Source organism: Ursus maritimus, unplaced genomic scaffold, assembly GCF_017311325.1.
Source record: "Ursus maritimus isolate PB19 unplaced genomic scaffold, ASM1731132v1 scaffold_7, whole genome shotgun sequence".
Lineage (NCBI taxonomy): Eukaryota > Metazoa > Chordata > Mammalia > Carnivora > Ursidae > Ursus > Ursus maritimus.
Window position 1 is genome coordinate 28,773,828 of NW_024426885.1, and position 21,556 is coordinate 28,795,383.

General features: G+C 35.9%; 1 protein-coding gene across 1 annotated transcript in view; it reads left to right on the forward strand.

The window, feature by feature from the left end:
* HPSE2 (heparanase 2 (inactive)) overlaps positions 1-21,556 on the forward strand; it is a 634,212-nt gene that overhangs the window by 54,238 nt on the left and 558,418 nt on the right. The window contains exon 3 of the mRNA XM_008704932.1: positions 4,354-4,515. Coding sequence (XP_008703154.1) covers positions 4,354-4,515 — 162 coding nt within the window. The remainder of the gene's footprint in view (positions 1-4,353; positions 4,516-21,556) is intronic.

Sequence of the window (21,556 nt, forward strand, 5' to 3'; positions counted from 1 at the left end):
TAAGTCTCCTAGCTTTATTTTTTCTATCATGTCTGACATAAGAAAAGCATAAGTTTTTGTAGAGCCGTAAAATTTTTGAGCTAAAAATGAGCTAAAGGTATAATAATATCTTCCAGTAACAACTTTCCAGTATTAATATAATTATTATTAGCACCTGCTAAAACAACCAGCACTTGTTGAATGTCTCATATGTCCCTATCACTGTTCGTGTAAGCTCATTACAAATACACTATTAATATTCTCATTTTGAAAAATTAGGAAAGGAGAGATTTAGTGATTTGTCTAAGCTCTCAGAAAATAAGTGATAGAGCTGGGATCTAAACTTGTGTATATTTGAGTTCAAAGCATCTGCCTTTGATATCTGTTATATTGCCTCATATAATGTTGGTGAAAGTATTTTAACCCTGTTCTTGGCAGGCTTTAATGACTATACTGAAATCATTTTATTGTGCCTGTGTCACCTAGTCTCTGCTTGAATATCTCCAGGGAAAGGAAACTCACCCCATCTTCTCCTTTTCTTATATGACCACTTCTGTTGTTATAGTTCTCTCATGTGGAACTAAATAGTATATTTTTTGGTTACTCCTGTAATGTTTGTGTATTTATACACAATTCTGTATAATTCTGTATTTATACAGAATAAGTCAGTTTTCTCTTCTATATGAAGCAAGTCATCTTTAATGTTTTCTTTGCCAGGTTCAACACTGTTTTTTCAGCTATTTTTTAAAAATAAAATCATTTCCCATCATGGCACTTTGTTTGGGTGGACGCTAGATGATTAGTATCCTGAGAAACTATTACAGGTGGAAAACATATAATACTACAAGTAGAGTATTATAATAAAAACTACAGAAATAGCTACCATTTATGGAATTCTTACTATGTGGCATGCATAGTGCTTAATCTTTTATGACTCTTTACAATAACAGCATGAAGAAATGGGCTTACAGAGGCATTGTTGTCTGTCACTTCTGCAGCTAATAAGTGACCACCAAGCTAGAATTTGAACCAAGGTCTGCTTTAACTCCAACTCTTTGCTGTGCTGCCCTTGGCTGGCATGGAATTCAGGGTGGCTATGTTATCTCCTGTATTCTGGATGTTCTGGTTCTATTAATTTCGTCTAAGAATTGCATTAATCTTTTTGGCAGCAATATCATATTTGGCAGCATATTACTGACTTACATAAAGTTTGCATTCAACTAAAACCTATAAAACTTAATTCCTTAAATATTTGAGCTTCTGTCTGGTTTGGCCTTATCCTCTTATGTAATTAGTTTTCATATAAGTGCAAGACTTTGTGTTCATGTCTATGTCTTGGGGATTTCAGCCTAAGTTTCTAGGTTGTCCAGATAATTTTGAATTTTGAATCTGTCACCTATAATATTAACTCTTCTTCCACATGTATATGACCATGTATGTCTTTGATAAGTATCCTTTTTTGTGTGTTTATCTAGTCTTTGATACAATTTCAAGCAGATCAGGGTCAAATAAAGAATCTGTACTGGCATATCTATTTTTTCCCCAAACATTTTTGCAGTATACGTTTCTAAAGTCTCAGACATATGTTTGGCCATGCCGATGATTTTCTTTTCTTACTATTATTAAGATAATATGGTCACTTTATTTTAAGGTTCTGGTTGGAGTGATGTTTTGGCTATCAGTTATAATATTTGCTTTCTCTGCCTTCTGAGCAAGACATTTATTACATAGGAAATACAGAGTTTGGTAGGTGTTCTACTTTTGTATTAGACTCCTATTAGAAGATATCTGAATAATTTAAACTCCTCTTGACTCTATATAGTATGTTTTGGTACAAGTTTTGTAATGTTTTCTGGGCAAGTATCATACATATTTCTTTTCTGGATAGACCATCTATGATATTCTGCTGTAATAGTATAATTAGGTTTTTCTCTTTAGTTCATCACTTTTGTTATTTACCATAGTTTTCTGTTAAATTCATGAGTTTCTACGTAGGAGTAACTTTTGGAAAGATTACTGGATTGGCTTTGAAAATTTCTGGATATGGGGACTGACCATGCACTGTGAACTTGAGCAAGTCACTTAAGCTTTGTGGACCTCAGTTTCCTCATTTTTACAATAGGAATAGTAATATTCTTTATCATTTAGGATTACAAAAACATGTCAGGATTTTGAAAATAAGAAAGTGGTATCTCACATAACAAGAAATCAAATGATGGGCAGTCTAAGACGGACAAGTAGGGTAGCTATGGGAGCTCCTTAAAAACATTAGGGATTTAGGCTCTTCTGATCTTTCATTTTACCATCCTTAGCATATAGTCCTTTGCCCTCTGGCTTCTTGACTCATTGCCACAAAATGACTTCTTTTTTTTTTTTTTTAATATTTATTTATTTATTTATTTGACAGAGAGAGACAACCAACGAGAGAGGGAACACAAGCAGGGGGAGTGGGAGAGGAAGAAGCAGGCTCCCAGCAGAGCAGGGAGCCCGATGTGGGACTCGATCCCAGGACCCTGGGATCACGCCCTGAGCCGAAGGCAGACGCTTAACGACTGAGCCACCCACGTGCCCCCACAAAATGACTTCTTGACTCTGGGCTTCATGTCTATGTTTTAGACATAAGGAATAGGAAAGGCTAACAGGCTAAAGGAAAAAGATCCTGGTTTTCTCTTAGTGAGGTTTTGTCACTAATGTTAAGTCCCCCTAGGGATGTCTGCCTGCAGCTCATTGGCCAGAACCATGTTACATGGTCACCCCTTGCTTCAAGGAAAGCTGGGAAATTGTTTATTTTTGTGTTTTTAGTCTCTGTGGTAGAGGAAAACAAAGGAGAAGGGATTGTGTGTAGGGGTGGGTCAGCTAGTCAACAATATCTGCTACATTCATAGGACAATTGGAAGGATTCAATTATACAGTGTAATAAGTTTTCCTCTTGCTTTCTAGAGGAAAAACTAGAGTGTATCTTGAATTAATTTATTCTACTTTTGTATTCAAATCTCAGGAAATCTATGAGAGAAGTTACTTGAATGTTAAATGAGTTCACTTTATTGCCTACGGTCTAGAAATTGGCATAAATAGGTTTTAGGAGTAAATACTACATTGTTTCCAACCAGCTCCCCTGTTTTCAACCAAGATTAAGTAAGAACCATTCCCACATCTGGCTAATCTCACATCCTAACCCTCATTGTCATGGGTTTGTATTTATATCTGGGCTTCTCTATTAGGGCTATGTTGATGGGTTTGAAGACTGTTTGTCTAGAACAGTTTCCCATCTTTCATGCCAGGTGTCCTATTTTCTCTTTGAGCATTGTTTAAGAACCAGATCTTTCCTATTGGTACAATTAACATGGGTATTATTTTTTCCCTTCCAAAGCCATTGGTATCAACAGTGGCAGAGCACTTATTATTATTATTTTTTAAATCATTTTCTCCTAAAGTCCTTCAGTTTGCTACACAAAACTTGAAAGTTTCTAGAGCTGTCATCCAGATTGCTGTTGATAAACATCATTTCTTTCAATGATAGTCAGCTGAATTATATTTTAATTTGTAAAAATAAACAAATAACTTTAGGGCATCAAACCTCCCTGCAAATTGGGAAGCATTCTAGGAGAATGTTTGTTTTTGAGGAAGACTATTTTCTGGACGATACTTCTGCTTTGAGTGAAAAATCATACTGAAGTATAAAACGCAGCTTGTCACTAATGGGAAAATAATTGGGAAAGTGGCAGATCTACAAAGTGACTCTAGCCCTACTTTTGCTTTCTTCATTGACCCACAAAATACTTATAGGTTTAAAGAGTTATTTATGAGTCAGAATGCAGCTAGAGGCACATGAAAGATAGGAGAAATCCTGAGTAGTTAACCCACAGAGTGATAGCCCTAATTTGAGCTGAATGGGCTAGCTGGGAGGTAAATTTGAAAACAGGCCACATATCCCGAATATACATGCAGGAGCTATCACCTGGTCCTATAGCATGAGGTAGAGGAGATAATCATAGTCCCTAGTGTTCAGACAAGATTGTATATTTTTTTCCCTGGAGAATGGTACAGGTTGTTAAGAAAAGGCCCTAGGAAGTGCGTAAGTCCTGGAGGTGAACTGAGAGTAGAATGGAGGAGTGAGAATCTTAAATGAGGTCACAGTGAGGTAATAAAATGGAAATTGCCAAAGAATTTGGAAATGACCGGAGAAATTTGCAGAATATGTCATGAAATTGGAGGCTCTTCAGGTTTATTACTTATGAATCTCTTCATTCTGATGAAATACTGGGAGGTTATAAATTCTGTCATTTGGGGTGAAACAAGACTTTGATGTGTATATGGTTTTTTGTTTTTTTGTTTTATTTTGGTTTTGCTGCCTGCATTTATTTCTTTTTGTAGACATTGTTCGAAGTGATGTTGCCCTGGATAAACAGAAAGGCTGCAAGATTGCTCAGCACCCCGATGTTATGCTGGAGCTCCAGCGGGAGAAGGCAGCTCAGATGCATCTTGTCCTTCTAAAGGAGCAATTCTCTAATACTTACAGTAATCTCGTATTAACAGGTAAGGCTGTTGAAGTTGTCTGGAATCTTAGAGCATTGTAGATTGTTGGCCTCCATTAGTTAATAACTTGATGCCTGGGAGACATTAAAATGGACTCTAGATGAGCCCACATCTGTCTCTACCCACTATATCCCTTTTTAAATTGTGATGACTTTTGTCTTCCTATAAAAAATATTTCTTGTAGTTTACAGATGTATTTTGGCTTGAGGTTATAGGCAACTCAGCATGTGTGTTCTCAAAAGGCAGAACCAAGGAAAACCTAATGAAGCCTTATAAAAATATGACTTCTTAGATGTGTGCCAGTAGATCTGAAAGAATTACTAAATTTGGTGTCTAAGAAGCAGCTATTTTCCTCTTTCTGTGTATGCCCTTTCTATGAACCCAGTGAACATAAAGATGAAATGTAAAAGAGATAATGATCCACAGGCTGAGCTGAGAATGTTCTATTCCTGGTGGAGTTTGAAAATATCTGGAGAATTTGAGTTTCTTTTTAAGAGCAAAGAGGCTATGATTCAGCCATACTCCCTTACATCCTTGGTTCAAGGAGGGAATTGAATTTGTGTGAGAGCTCAAAGGAGAAGCAACTTTTTGCAGAGCTGCCTGCAAACTTGGTTGGTAAAGAGCGTGTGAGTTGCATGCTTCCGTCAAGCTTTGGAGAAGATTCTAACAGCAAACTCTAATGTGAGAATCATGGTGGACTTGAGATGGATTAAGAAGAGCTGTCTAAGTTACCTCCATTTTCTTGAGGGCATGCAAGGCATACCTGCGTATATTGATCTAAATAAAGTTTAACAAATCAAAAGTGTCTGTTTTCCCCTTGCTTATGAATATTTGAAAAATAAAGAGATGGAATGTCTGACAGGCTATGTACATCTCACACTTATTTTTGTAAACTCCAAGTTAGGAAAATTTTAACTTTTTTTTTTTTAAAGATTTTATTTATTTACTTGACAGAGAGAGACAGCCAGAGAGAGGGAACACAAGCAGGGGAAGTGGGAGAGGAAGAAGCAGGCTCCCAGCAGAGCAGGGAGCCCGATGTGGGGCTCGATCCCATAACGCCAGGATCACGCCCTGAGCCGAAGGCACGTGCTTAATAACTGCGCCACCCAGGCGCCCCATGGAAAATTTTAACTTTTTTTATAGGCTTCCTGGCATTTTACCAGGAATTGCTGAGTGGCAACCAAATTGTTTTGCTTTAGAAAAAGCACAAGTGTCTTCCAACTTTTCATCTGGTACCTGGTAGAAAACCCAACAGCATGAGATAAAAGCCAGATTTAAATGTGGCTTTGGTGAGCAGAGAAGAGGATTATGGATTTCATAAGTATAGGCCTTGTTTTTTTGCTCTTTGATAGGTCATTAAGGGGAGAAAACTTAAAAGTGATTTATGGCCAGTGCATTATTTCCCTAAGTTGGTTGGTGAAACTATTTAAGTTTAGATGTTTGGGAAGAACATAGATTTTTTTTCCAAATTTCCTTATTCTGTCTCAGGTGTACAAATGTACATGTATTTAGTATTTTCTAATTCAGTTATTAGAAATAAAATATTTTTATTCCATTCTTATTTTAATTTTAGGTCTGTATTAAAGAGGTCAGACCCTTGTTCTTTAATGTGGCATAGAAAGGGCTTAAGGTAATTCTAACCCTAAATTGTGGATCCAGAGTGTAGCTTGAAGGCATATTATCTTTGAAAACACAAGTGTTCTATTGAGTTCAATGGAATCTTTTCTAATTCTCAGTAACATAATCCCTTTGGATGTTTATTCGCAGTTCAAACTGTTGGAATCAACATTGTCAACTTTTACCCTGACAACTTGCTTACTTTCCACTAAACAAACTTACCCTAGAGAAGAGCCTCTTTCCTGCTCTCACTTCTCCCAAGCTGCTTCAAAGAGTCCTTAGGCATTTTCCACATTTTTCACCCAAATGCGTGTACAGAGGTGGTACCTTGATGCAGACAGAGCATTTGGTGTGCCCCAGTTTGTTTACATGAAAGTTCAAAAGGTTTTGGTTCCAGGTGTTGGGAAGAGATGTAGTCACTTTCAATTTAGCACCAATGGTAAAACTATTTTAATGTTCTTTAACTAAGTCTTTGATTTTACACAGTGTGGTTTCCTAATTGTTACGAAGTTTAATCCTTGATTTCTTGTATAAATTTTGAGAACATGGTCTCCAGACAGCTAAACATAATATTTAAACATAACTAAACTAACTTTTGTAAATATTTCCCTTTTCAGTGATGAATGTATATTGGTAAGGAGGGTGAGGTTGAAGGGGCAGAGACCTCTCAAATGAAGTGACTTTCTTTACCAACATGTTCAGAACACCTACTTTAGGATTTCTGCTTGGTGATGTTCCACTTATTTTGTATAACTCTGGCATAATATTTGAAATGTCTGCAATGAAAGTATTTATGTGGAACAGGATGAGGAAACTGGGCCTCCAAAAATCTCAGAGATCATTTTCTTCATGCTTCTGCCCTCCTCTCAACCCTTCTTCTCAATTATTTACAGAATTTCATGTATATAGGTGGTAGCAGGGTATCATAATTGTTTCCTGGTCCGTTAATGGTATATTCTTTATTTTAAAATTGGATAACTAAGATCATAGTATGGGAAAAAATTAATAAAATCAATGTAGTAGAAAATTGATAAAGTGAAATGTCAAATAGTTAAAAGCATGCTAAAATGATGGTTGTTGCCCTCCACCTCACTAGCAAGTCCTCCTTCTTAGATGTTCATCTTTGGCTGATGTTACTGTCAGCGTGAGTGAGAGGCATGCCTTCATACTCGACATTCCAGCTCACAGTCTCTCTTAAACAACCACCCCTCAGATGTGGGCAAATGATAATCTAGCTTTGAAGGTCTTCTGACCATTCAATAAAAGGAAACAATGCTGCAGTCCTTAGTGACAGTCCAGTTAACAGAGACTAATAACAGTTCTTTAATGTGTGTATCTTATTGAAGTATTCCTTCTTATATCATAGTTTTGGAAAAGTGGATTATATTTTTGCATGGTATTAAACATGTTTTAATGTTTTTATGTGAATGATTTACATAGCAATGGAAATAATGTTAGCTTCACCTAATCTAGAGGGTTTTTGAAATAAACTCCAAGGTTTTGGGAAGGTGATGGAGTAATACCAATAGAACAACAGTGATAGAACTATTTTAAATGGTGACAAGTAACATGCTGCACTTTTCACACTGACTCACAACACACGGATGTATGCTTGTCCTGTAGCTTCTAGTTTGTCCCGGAGCTTTTAAGAAAGAACAGGGATTGTTCTTCCATTTCTTTGTGTTTTCATGATTCATAATGTAATAAAGTTCTATATATTTGTTGGAAATGTTCTTCTGTGTATATGATTTATGAATTCACTTGGAATAATTTTGACAGCTAATTAGTAACTTTTGTAGGTTCAGATTCAGTTATTCATTTCCCCTCACCTTGCCCCACTCCCATACTTTTTGAGGCATAAATTCAACTTTTGTGGTAGATTCCTATAATCAAATGAAAAAGTCAGCCTTAAGGGGCAATGTATTCTCTAGGATTTTGTTTAGAACATAAGCTTCTGGAGGACAAGGAATGTCATATTTGTACAGCATTCTGCATAGCATATGGAGCATAGTGAATGATCTTGGAACGAGGTCAAATTTAAACAAAATTTATTTGTGCTGTGAAGTCATAGTCAACCCTCTATAACCAGGCAGCCTGAACAGAAACTATTATAAATGGATGGCATTACTTAAGATGCTTTCCAAATGAGGACTCTTCTCATGTTAATTGCTGCCACTTTTTGTTTTGTACCTCCTCTTTCAGTCTTAGATTCTAAAGTGGATTGGGATCCCTGTGGTCAGCTTTCCTGTGTTACTGTGGCAAATGAATTGAGCAAAAGAAGCTCATACTTCCCTGTTGTGGCCCATTCTTCTAATTTTAGTTGAGCAAAGGGCTCACATCAGTGGAATGAGAACTGTTCTTTCAGTTCCCATAAATCATAATGCTCAGAGGACTATTTCCAGGTCCTTTAAGTTATTTGCATTCCATTCTATGGTATTAAATATAACTTTATTTAACCATTTCCCTGTCATTGTACAATTTCTATACATGTTGACACATTTATTTCTGTAGAGTAGATTTCTCAAAGTTGGATGACTGGGTCAAAAGGTTTGTATTTTTTTTTTATTTTTTTATTTTTTATTTTTTTATCTTTTTATTTTTTAATGAAGGGTTTGTATTTTTAAATTTTATAAAATCAGGTTTTTTGTGGTAGAATTTATAAGAAAAAAATAAATTTTCACAAATGTATATATAATAGAGTCAAATAGCCACCACCACCATCAAGATACAGATTTCCCTCACCCTAGAAGTTCTCTTGTCTCCCTTTGCAATCTTCTTTTTCTCCTTCCAGTCCTTAGTTGTATCTGATCTGATATTTGTTCCTAAATGTTGTATAAATGGAATAATAAAGTGGTTGTGTGTCTGATTTCTTTCATTTAGTATAATTCTTTCTGAGAGTCATTCACTTGTTTCATGTATCAGCATTTCATTCCTTTTTATTGCTGAGTAATATTTCATGTTGTGAACATGCTACAATTTATTTATCCATTCCTCTGTTGGTTTGTTTCTAGTTTTTGGTGATTATGAATAAAGCCACTATAAACAGTTGTTCTCAGCTCTTTATGTTGACATATTTTTTCTTTTCTCTTAGATAGTACAGTACCTAGGAATGGGAATGCTTGATTTCATGGTATTTGTTTAACTTAAAAGAAGCTGTCAGATTGTTTTCCAAAGTGGCTGAAACTACCGTGTATTACAACAGTATGTGAGAGTTCTAGTTCATCCACATTTTGCCAACAATTAGTATTGTCTGTCATTTAAATTTTAGCTACTCTAGTGAATATATAGTAGTATCTCATGGTTTTAATTTGCAGTTTACCTTATGACTAATGGTATTGAACATCTCTTAGGTGTTTATTTGCCATCTATATATCTTCTTTGGTAAAGTGTCATTTAAGCCCTTTGCCCATTAAAAAAAAAATGAGTTTTGTTTTCTTACTATTGAGTTTTGAGAGTTCTGTATATATTTTGGGCAATAAGCCCCTTTTCAGATAAGTGATTTGCAAATTTGTTTTTTCTGTGACTTTTTCCTTTTTTTTTTTTTAGAGAGGGGGAGGGGCAAAGGGAGAGGGAGAAAGAGAATTTTTTTAGGGGGGAGGGGCATAGGGGAGGAGCAGAGGGAGAGAGAGAATCTTAAGTAGGCTCCACGCCCAGTGCAGAGCCCAATGTCAGGCTCTCGATCTCACAACCCTGAGATAATGATCTGAGCCAAAATCAAGAGTCAGATGCTTAACCGACTGAGCCACCCAGACGCCCCTTTTTCTTTTCTTTTTCTTTTTTTTTTTTTTTTTTAAGATTTTATTTATCTGAGAGAGAGAGAGACACACAGAGATAGTGAGAGAGAGCACGAGCAGGGTGGAGAGGGAGAAGCAGGCTCCCTGCAGACCAGGGAGCCTGATGCGGGACTCCATCCCAGGACCCTGGAATCATGACCTGAGCCAAAGGCAGACTGAGTCACCCAGGCATGCTGTCTTTTCATTTTCTTAACAGTTTCTTTTAGAGAGCAGAGTCTTAATTTTGATGACTCCAATTTATGAAATTTTTTTGGTTTGCATTTGAAATTGTGATGCACTTTTGCCAGAGAATTTTCAGAAAAGATTATAATAATTCTCATTCCTACTAGCAGTGTATGAGAGCAGTTATTTTCTGGCATTCTCATTAGCAATGGGTATCAGTGTTCTTTTCAATCTTTCTTAGCCTAACAGGTGAGAATTATTATCTCATTGTTGCAATTTTCTGGTGATAGCCAGAGAGTAAATTTTCACATATTTATTGTTGATTTGCATTTTGTTTTGTGAGTTACCTATTCATATTCTTTGTCCTTTTTTTAAAAATTAGTGTTGATCAGTTTGTAAGTACTCTTTGTGAATTAGGAATATTAATCCTTTGTCATATGTATTGCAAACCATTTTCCTGGATATCCTTCATCTTTTTACTCTGTTTTTAATTTAGAGCTTTACTCTCTTACTACAACTGGAATTTATGTTTATATTAGTGTGATGTAAGTATATCACATTATTTTCTTCCAAGCTATGAATGCACTGTTTTTAAAATAAAACATTATTTTACCACAAAATTGGAACATCATATATGTTATATATTTTACTCCCACATATATGTGTACCTCTTTCTGAACTGTATTTTCTGTCATTTTTCTGTTCTTTATTTCTGTGCCAGTGCTATACTGTTTTGATATCTGGTAAGGTTTATTACCACTCTCTCATTTTTTTCCCCAAGGTTTTCATAGCTATTCTCATATAATTACTTTTTGAAATGAGTTTCTCATTTCTTCCAGTTCAAGAATACTCATCACTGGATTCTGATTGGAATTGTATTCAGTTTACATCCTGATTTGGAGGGGATTGATATTTTTCTGACATTAAGTCTTCCACTTAAGAATATGTTACATCTCCTTACTTGTTCAGTTCTTGTTTTATGTCATTTGAAAATATTTCATAAGTTTTTCCCTGTGCCTTTTTAAACTTATTCTTTAATATTTTATACCTTTGCTAATGTTGAGAGTGAATTTCTCTGTCTTTATAACTTATTTCCAGTGTAAGAAAGAAGCTATTGGTCAAAGACAAAGGTAGATTTTAGTTTCTTTTCTAAAAGGTTTTATTTATGTATTTGACAGAGACAGCCAGCGAGAGAGGGAACACAAGCAGGGGAAGTGGGAGAGGAAGAAGCAGGCTCCCAGCGGAGGAGCCTGATGCGGGGCTCGATCCTGAAATGCCAGGATCACGCCCTGAGCTGAAGGCAGACGCTTAACGACTGCGCCACCCAGGCGCCCCTCTTTTCTAAATTTTTACCGAATATTTTCCGTTTAATTTCTAAAACCCTCACAAACAATATTGAAAAATACTGGTAATGGGTGCTTTTCACATTTCAGTGAAATGACTTCATTATTTCATGTGCATAAATATCTGAATATTTATCCACTAAAATTAATACTTTAAAGTAAAAATATATTTTTTCAAAATGAGAGCAACTTTATTATTTTTATTATAGTAGAGATAAAAATATTTTTATTAATATCTTTTTAGACATCTCTATCTGTACACACATATACATAAGTTATAAACATATAGGAGCCACATATCAGTTTATACAAACCAAATAATATAATACATGCTTGTTATTTTGTAACATTCTCAATATTTTGTGAATATCTTTCGATATCAAAGAATATAGGCTTATATTCTTTTTAATGGCTACATTAGTGTTGTGTTTTATGGATATATTGTAATTATTTAACTGATCTTTTATTGATAGACATCATAGTTATCTTTAATTTTTCATGTTTTAAACCACGCTATGATGAACACCATTACATATGTATCTTTGTACACTTCTAGAAGTATGAGAGCTATGTCAAAGGAATGAACATTTAAACTTTTGATACATTTAGTAAGTGGATTTTTTTCAAAATAGTAAATGGACTTTTAGGAAGGTCATGTCAATTTATACTTATATCAACAGTGCATAAGAGAAAACAAGTTTATTCTGTTTTTTGCTAATGCCGATTATTTCCTATCTTTTTATATGTGTTAGTGTAATAGATTATAATTGATATGGCATCATTTCTAATTATAGTTCATTAATTACTAATGAGGTTAACTGTCATTTTTATTTCTCCTATGAATTGTCCATTTCTTTATTGGGTTATTGGTCAATTTCTTGTTGAATTGTAAGATCCTTTTTATGTATCAGTGATAGTAATCCTTTGTCATGTATATTGCAAAAAAAAAGTGTAAAAAGTTTATTTTTGTTGAGTACGTAGTTTAGTAGTCTTTAAATTTTGTTTTTCTTTTCTGTATCTTTCTTCCTCTGTGCTCACCCCGGGCAGGTTAGCAATTTGGCTCTTGTCTCTATTGCCCTTGGTGTTCCTAGCTCACAACAGTTTTTATCGTGGTGTGTGGTTCTGCTCTGTGGTGATATCTGAGGTCTTATACATCCAGCCTCTGGGCCACATGGCCTGCTTGAATTCTAGGTGTCTTGCAGCCCCTCTCACTACTTCTCCCTGGCCACTTCTCATCAACTCTTGTCTCTGGGCAGCAGGTTAGCAGTGTTTTTTTTGTTTTGTTTTGTTTTTCCACTTAGTCAGTCTGGCTCTGGTCTTCCATCTCTCCCATGGCACTTTTTATCTGCATTATCTGTTAGCAGTCGAACTACTGTGACATCACTGTGAGAGTGATGAGGTTGGCAGGTTTGGAGCAGAGACTACTTTAGATATGGCAGTCAGGGAAGGTGTCTCTTAGCTGAGACCTTCCAGCTGTGTAATCAATCATTAGTATGTTCTTTTTTTTTTTTTAAGATATTATTTATTTATTTGACAGAGAGAGAGACAGCCAGCGAGAGAGGGAACACAAGCAGGGGGAGTGGGAGAGGAAGAAGCAGGCTCCCAGTGGAGGACGGAGCCCGATGCAGGGCTCGATCCCGGGACCCTGGGATCACGCCCTGAGCCGAAGGCAGATGCTTAAAGACTGAGCCACCCAGGCACCCCTCATTAGTATATTCTAAGCATCAATGTTCCCATCATTAATAGGTTAGCAGTAATATATGCATTGGTTTTCTTTTTGTAGTTACTTTTGGGAATCATCGCCTCAGAGTGTGTTAAAACTAGAGAAATAGTGTTCTGATCTCTGTTTGAATAATAAGATAATGAGTGTGAAAATACTTCATAAATGAATCTGCTTCATGTCTTTATTAATGAAGTAATCACAGTGGTCCCTTGGTGCAGAGATACACAAGTGGTTGGGCAGTTTTTAATTCTACCTAGTTATGTTCGTTCAGCATGTGAGCTTTGGAATCAGTCTGAGTTTGACTCGAACAGCCGCTTACCAGCTTTCCTATCTTGGGCAAATTTTTATCCTCTCTTTAGCTTTGATTTCCTCAGGCATAAAATGATATTTCTCCTGTTCAGAACTCATATCTCAGAGAATTTGAGGATTAAATGAGATTGTGTGCATAATGCTTTAGTACAATGCATGGTGTACAGTAAGTAAGCACCCATATTTGTTAGATTTATTATTGTGATTAATGTTACTGTACTTTCAAATGCAATTAGTACTCTTGGGTAGCTCAGTTTCTCTTCTGGTACTGACATTTGTCTGTTTTTAAAAACGTCAGTTGACACAATATGGTAAGATAAAACCAATCAGAAACTATTTTGAGCTCTGCTGTTAACTTGTGGTAACTTCATGATAAATTTCCCTACCACTCTGAACCTTGGATTTTTCAGTTATCTAAGATGTATGTAAGCATCAGTAAAATACAGCACAAAGAGTCACTCAGTATCCTAGAAAAGAAAGGTCTGAAAATATGTCATGTGGGAAGCATTGTTCATAATTTTTTGGTCAAGCATTTTGAGTTCCTTGAAGGCATGACACTAACTAGATGAATATTACTTGGTATTAGACTTTTCCTGATTATCTTAACATGAAGCTCTGATACTGAGCAGGATAGAAATTAGGTGGTATTATACGTATTAGAATGAGTCTAATGCTGTTATCAACATAATGAAATGTCTACATAAAAGTCAGTGATCATATACAGGCACACAGCCATGAGGTTAAATAAATGACTAGAAGTTCCCCTTTCTTCTAGCTGCTTTATGGTTTTTTGTTTTGCTTTGTTTTGTTTTAGATTTTATTTGACAGAGAGAGCACAAGCAGGGGGAGTGGCAGGCAGAGGGAGAGGGAGAAGCAGGCCCCTGTGGAGCAGGGAGCTTGATGTGGGGCTCAATCCCAGGACCCCAAGATTATGACCTGAGCTGAAGGCAGATGCTTAACCAACCCAGGTGCCCTGCTTTATGGTTTTAAGTACAAAGATACACTCTGGCTGATAGGTCCTCTTATGAACCATCACATAAGTGAAAAAATGTTTTTTACAAACTCAGTTTCTTTGATTTAACAGACATAAAATTACATTTCAGTAAATATGATAAGAAAATTCATAACATAAAAGAGGATATAATTATACAAACTGTACATTTGGTTGTATTGACAATTAGTATAATCACTAAAGGATGTCTTTTAAAACGTGCTCATGTTCTGCTTCTCTCAAAATTAGATTTGGGGGCATCGATTGATTCTCTCCCAAGCTGTTGCAAGCTTTGTCTGTATGAATCACAGAATGAACTTCCTTGTTTGCAGGAGTATTTGTGTTGGGAGACGTGCAGAAATGATGATTATTTCTTGCTTTTCAGCCATAGTCTGTGAAAGATGATGTAGGAAGGAGTCCTTTGAATTCATTTTAACTTTAGTTCTCCTTTTCCCTCACTATGAAAGCAGTTTCTCCTACATTCCTTCAGTTAGGCTCATGGTATCGCATCAAACGTAATGGAATAAAAGTGGTTTTTTTGGACAATGAATTAAATTCTGATAGTTCTACGCAGGTCCGGTTTTATTATGTTAGGTTAGTGGTGTATTTTAGAATATTTAGGTCAGTGATCTCCAAGGGCGAAGCAGGTATGGGAGAGGGTGTATGAGCACTCCAGGAGATGTGCAGATAAAACCTCATTGAGTAGAAGAGTTTTGCTAATAATTAATTACTATCAGATAATTATTAGTTTTATACATTTTTATTTATTCTGAGACTGGAGTGAGAATTTTCATAATTGGGAGGAATTGATAATGTTCATCATCTGTTAGTTTATTTTCAGTGTATTTCAAAATGCTGCAGTTCACATGTGCCCAGGTAAGTGGATTTAAAGAGATTTTGTAAAAAAGAAATTGGTATAATATGGTTCTAATAATGCCAGCACAAAGGAACAAAAAGAAAATGGCAAAGATGATGGTTGTTTTTTTTTTTAAAGTTTTTATTTATATTCCACGTAGTTAACATATTGTGTAATATTAGTTTCAGGTGTACGATTTAGTGATTCAACACTTACATACAATCTTTGTCAACCACATAATTTGGTAAAAATAATCTGGCAAGAAGTTATCCAGAAATTTCTGAATTATCAAGAAGACTATTTGAAATTGTAATTAATTGAATTTTCATATTATTTTCAATAATGTGTCTTATTGAAAGTTTAATAATGCCAGGTATTATTATTAATACTATTTTTAAAATAGGAGAAGGAAGGTTTTTGAACCATTATAAAAATAAAACAACTTTAAAATATTGCTTATTTAATTTTTAGCTGATTAATTTAAAGTTTCTATTTTGACCTATGTTTTGTAACGTCACTAAAATGTAACTGCATGAAGTGCATGTGTAATACATATATGTATTACGTATATGTAATCGTATATTTCACATATATTAATACTTATATTTGGATGATTTATGATAAAAATGTTCACTCATCTGCAATCAAAAAAATTTGGAGGCCACCAACCTATGATGTTCTTTGTTCCTCAAAGCAGTGTAAGATGGTAGATGTGAGCAGAAACTTTAGGGTTAAACAGACCCAGGTTTTGATTCTGTGCTGACCATGTATTTGTTGTGTGGAGCTTGGGCAAACTACTTCATCTCATTCCCATTTGTGAAATAGGGAAAGTAATATTTTACATGGTTTGTGAGGTGTAGATTAACTAATATTATGAAGTGCTTAATACAAAGCCATACACTCAGTGAGTGTTAACTATGTTGTGTTATTATAATTATTATGTTGTTATTATTAATAAAGAGATTGTCCTTCAGGGAATCTTCCATAAATAAGCTCATGTCTCAGGTACTGTCACGATGCAAAGTGAAAAAGAGCTAAATAGATTTCAAAAGAAGCAAGTCCTTAAGTTTCATGATTGTTGTCAGGACTAAAGGTTTTCATGCATCTGGTGTGTGTGGCGGTGTGTGTGTGTGTGTGTGTGTGTGTGTGTGTAAGGGCGGAGGCTTTGGAGGAAGTAGAGTATTTATAGAGATTATAGGGGCATGAGCACGTGAACATGCTTCCCACCCTTTTCCCCTAGAGCAGCTCTAGTCTCTGTTAGAGTTCTGAACAGGAGAAATGCAACCATCCTACAATTTCTTTAGTTTTTGTTCTATTTCCTTTGAATGTAATAGCTTCAGCTGTTATAGTTTACCAGTTCCTTTCCTTAGTATGAAGAAAACTTACAGGTCTACAGATTAAGCTTCACATATAATCTGGGTGAGTGAAAGTATGGTGGAAGTAGGAAGTGATAAATTGTACTATGCAGCAGGGAAAAATAACATTTTGTTCCATTTGGAATAGCCACTTGAGTCTCAGGTGATTAATGTTTTAAAATATATTATTGTTACAGTGATTTATGGTTAATATATTAGGGAGATATTTTTGCACTTGAGAAACCTGGATTTCAGCTTCGCCATTTGTTTCACATGTACACCGGGGCAAGCCTGAGCTTCCTCATTTATAAATTTGGAATCATAGTATCTGCCTTTTGTCAATATTTATTCATCCCATATCTGAACACTTATATGTGCTAGTACTATGCTGTCCACTGGGGATATGTAGATAAGACTTGATTTGATCCCTGCCCTCCCTGAAAGTATAATATAATGAGACAAACATGCAAACAATTATAGCTCACTGCGATTAGGGCTATATTAGAGGAATAGTCTGGATTGGCTTAGGGGAATCAGAGAGGTCTTCATGAAGGAAGTGGTGCTAATGATCTTTGAGTTTTTGCTCTTACATAAAAATTCTGGTTAGCCCTTATTTCAAAAGTTATGGACTGTTTGGCAAACAAAGGGAAAAGCAGAGGGGTGGTTTTCTTCAAATTTGTTGGCAGCTTCTGGTGCCTTCAAATAAAAAATTAGTTTACAAGTAAGTACCATACTTTTTTTTTTGTACACTAGAATTAGAGATATCATATGTCTGTACCTGCAGATGTGGTTTGGAATTAGGAATTTTGAGCAACTTGGAGGATCTCAGTCTTTCTTTGTTCTTCTGGTTCTTTTTCTCATCTCTCTCTTTTGCTTGTGTGAGGATATACATCGGGGCCTCACCTTCTGTTTTCTTCCTCCAGGTTTTAATCTACACTTGTGGCTTGAATTGTCACATAAAAGTAGGTTCTGAGTTTATGGGGTCTGTAGTTCATAAAGTTTTATTTGCCCTCTTTAAGACAAAGGATACAAAATTATGAACTGAAAATTACACACCAATTTTTAAAAAATATTTTATTTATTTATTTGACAGTGAGAGAGACAGCCAGTGAGAGAAGGAACACAAACGGTGGGGGGGCGGGGGGAGAGGAAGAAGCAGACTCCCAGTGGAGGAGCCCGATGCGGGGCTGGATCCCAGGACTCTGGGATCACGCCCTCAGCCGAAGGCAGACACTTAATGACTGAGCCACCCAGGCACCCCACACACCAATGTTTATATGGAAAGGCAAAAGACCTAGAATAGCCAACACAATACTGAGAAGGAACAAAGTCAGAGGACTGTACACTACCCAACTTCAAGACTTGCTGTAAAGTTGCAGTGATCAAGATAATGTGGTATTGGTGAAAGAATAGACAAATAGATCATGGGATGGAATAGAGAGCTCAGGAGTAGACCCACACAAGTATCTGAACTGGTCTTTGACAAACTGATCTTTGATAAGAGGAAAGGTAATTCAATGGAGAAAGGTTAGTCTTTTCAACACATTCTGCTGAAACAACTAGATATCCACATTAAAAAAAACCTTTCATAGAAATTAACTCAGAATGAATCATAGATCCAAAAGTAAAACATCAAACTGTAAAACTTCTAGAAGATGACATAGAAGAAAATCTAGGTGACCTTGGGTTTAGTCAATAGCATGAGTTATGAGATGAAAAGTCGAACTTCCTTAAAATTAAGAACTTCTACTCTTCAAGAGACACTGTAAGAGGATGATCAAGTAGGTTCAGAAATCCTCTGCATTCTTAATTTTAAATTTAGATAATATAAAACATATTTTATGTTTAATTCATCAAAAAATTTTCTTCCTTCTCTCTACATACATTGTAGTATGTATTAAACAAGTGAATGTGTTGATCCTCTACAAACTTGTCAGAGATTTCTGTTTTATGAAAGGAAAGATGACTAATAGTGAAGATTTGAATGATACTTTTAGGAATCTTTTGGATAATTGCAATAGAATTTTTGGGTTTCTTAATCCATTAACAAAAGATAGAATAAAAATATTTTTCTTCTATCATCAGGATTTAAATAAAATTCATTTAATCCAGTAAAAAGCCTTTTCAATTACCAACTTCCATATTTCCTGAAAATATTTGTGAAGATGGGACTCTATCATCATATAGATGAGTCTTTTTTTTTTTAGTTTTATTATGTTAGTTTAGTCACCATACAGTACTTCATTAGTTTTTAATGTAGTATTCCATGAATCATTGTTTGCGTATAATACCCAGTGGTCCATGCAATACATGCCCTCCTTATTACCCATCGCTGAGCTAACCCATCCCCCCACCATCCTCCCCTCTGAAACCCTCAGTTTGTTTCCCGGAGTCCATAGTCTCTCATGGTTCATCTCCCCCTCTGATGTCCCCCCTTCATTTTTCCCTTCCTTCTGCTAATGTCCTCCATGCTATTACTTATGTTCTACATATAAGTGAGACCATATGATAATTGTCTTTCTCTGCTTGACTTATTTCACTTAGCATAATCCCCTCCAGTTCCATCCATGTCGCTGCAAATGGTGGGTATTCATCCTTTCTGATGGCTGAGTAATATTCCATTGTATATATGGACCACATCATCTTTATCCATTCATCTGTTGAAGGGCATTTCAGCTCCTTCCACAGTTTGGCTGTTGTGGACATTGCTGCTATGAACATTGGGGTGCATGTGGCCCTTCTTTTCACTATATCTGTACCTTTGGGGTAAATACGCAGTAGTGCAATTGCTGGGTCATAGAGTAGCTCTGTTTTTAACTTTTTGAGGAACTCCATACTGTTTTCCAAAGTGGCTGTACCAACTTGCATTCCCACCAACAGTGTAACAGGGTTCCTGTTTCTCCACATCCACTCCAACATTTGTTGTTTCTTGCCTTGTCATTTTTTGCCATTCTAACTGGTATAAGGTGGTATCTCAGTGTGGTTTTGATTTGAATTTCCCTGATGGCTAATGATGTGGAACATTTTTTCATGTGTCTATTAGCCATTCGTATGTCTTCTTTGGAGAAGTTCATGTCTTCTGCCCATTTTCTGACTTGATTATTTGTTCTTTGGGGGTTGAGTTTTTGAAGTTCTTAATAGCTCTTAGATACCAACCCTTTATCTGTAGTGTCATTTGCAAATATCTTCTCCCATTCTGTGGGTTGCCTCTTTGTTTTGTTGACTATTTCCTTTGTTGTGCAGAAGCTTTTTATCTTGATGAAGTCCCAAAAATTCATTTTTGCTTTTGTTTCCCTTGCCTTTGGAGATGTGTCTTGAAAGAATTTGCTGTGGCCAATGTTGAAGCGGTTATTGCCTATGTTCTTCTCCAGGATTTTGATGGATTCCTGTATCACATTGAAGTCTTTCATCCATTTAGAGTTTATCTTTGTGTATGGTGTGAGAAAATGGTCAAGTTTTATTCTTCTGTATATAGCTGTCCAATTTTCCCAGCACCATTTATTGAAGAGACTGTCTTTTTTCCATTGGATGTTTTTTCCTGCTTTGTCAATGATTAGTTGACCGTAGAGTTGAGGGTCCATTTCTGGGCTCTGTATTCTGTTCCGTTGATCTACGTGTCTGTTTTTGTGCCAGTACCATGCTGTCTTGGTGATGACAGCTTTGTAATATAGCTTGAAATCAGGCAACGTGATGCCCCCAGCTTTGTTTTTCTTTTTTAACATTTCCTTGGTTATTCGGGGTCTTTTCTGGTTCCATACAAATTTTAGGATTGTTCGTTCCAGCACTTTGAAAAATGCCATTGGTATTTTGATCGGGATGGCGTTGAAATTATAGATTGCTCTGGGCAGCATAGACATTTTAACAATGTTTGTTCTTTCGATCCATGAGCATGGAATGTTTTTCCATCTTTTTGTGTTTTCTTCAATTTCTTTTGTAAGTGTTCTGTAGTTTCTAGAGTATAGATCCTTTACCTCTGGTTAGGTTTATTCCAAGGTATCTTATGGGTTTTGGTGCTATTGTAAATAGAATCGATTACCTAATTTCTCTTTCTACAGTTACATTTTTAGTGTATAGGAAAGCAACTGATTTCTGTGCATTGATTTTGTATCCTGCCACATTACTGAATTGCTGTTTGAGTTCCAGTAATTTGGAAGTGGAGTCTTTTGGGTTTTCCACATAAGGTATCATATCATCTGCAAAGAGAGAGTTTGACTTCTTTGCCAGTTTGAATACCTTTTTTTCTTTTTGTTGTCTGATTGCCCTTGCTAGGACTTCTAGTACTATCTGAACAATAGTGGTAAGAGTGGACATCCTTGTCATGTTCCTGATCTTAAGGGAAAGGCTCTCAGCTTTTCCCCATTGAGAATGTATTCACTCTGGGCTTTTCATAGATGGTTTTTATGAAATTGAGGAATGTACCCTCTATTCCCACACTCTGAAGAGTTTTAATCAGGAAAGGATGTTGTATTTTGTCAAATACTTTTTCTGTATCAATTGAGAGGTTCGTATGGTTTTTGTCTCTTCTCTTGTTAATGTGTTCTATCACATTGATTTGCGAATGTTGAACCGCCCTTGCATCCCAGGAAGAAATCCCACATGGTCGTGGTGGATAATCCTTTCAATGTACTGTGGATCCTATTAGCTAGGATCTTGTTGATAATTTTGGTATCCATATTCATCAGGGATATCAGTCTGTAATTCTCCTTTTTGATGGGGTCTTTGCCTGGTTTGGGGATCAAAGTAATGCATCATAGAATGAGTTTGGAAGTTTTCCTTCTATTTCTGTTTTTTGAAACAGCTTCAGGAGAATAGGTATTATTTCTTCTTTGAATGTTTGGTAGAATTCCCCAGGGAATCCATCAGGCCCTGGACTCTTGTGTTTTGGGAGGTT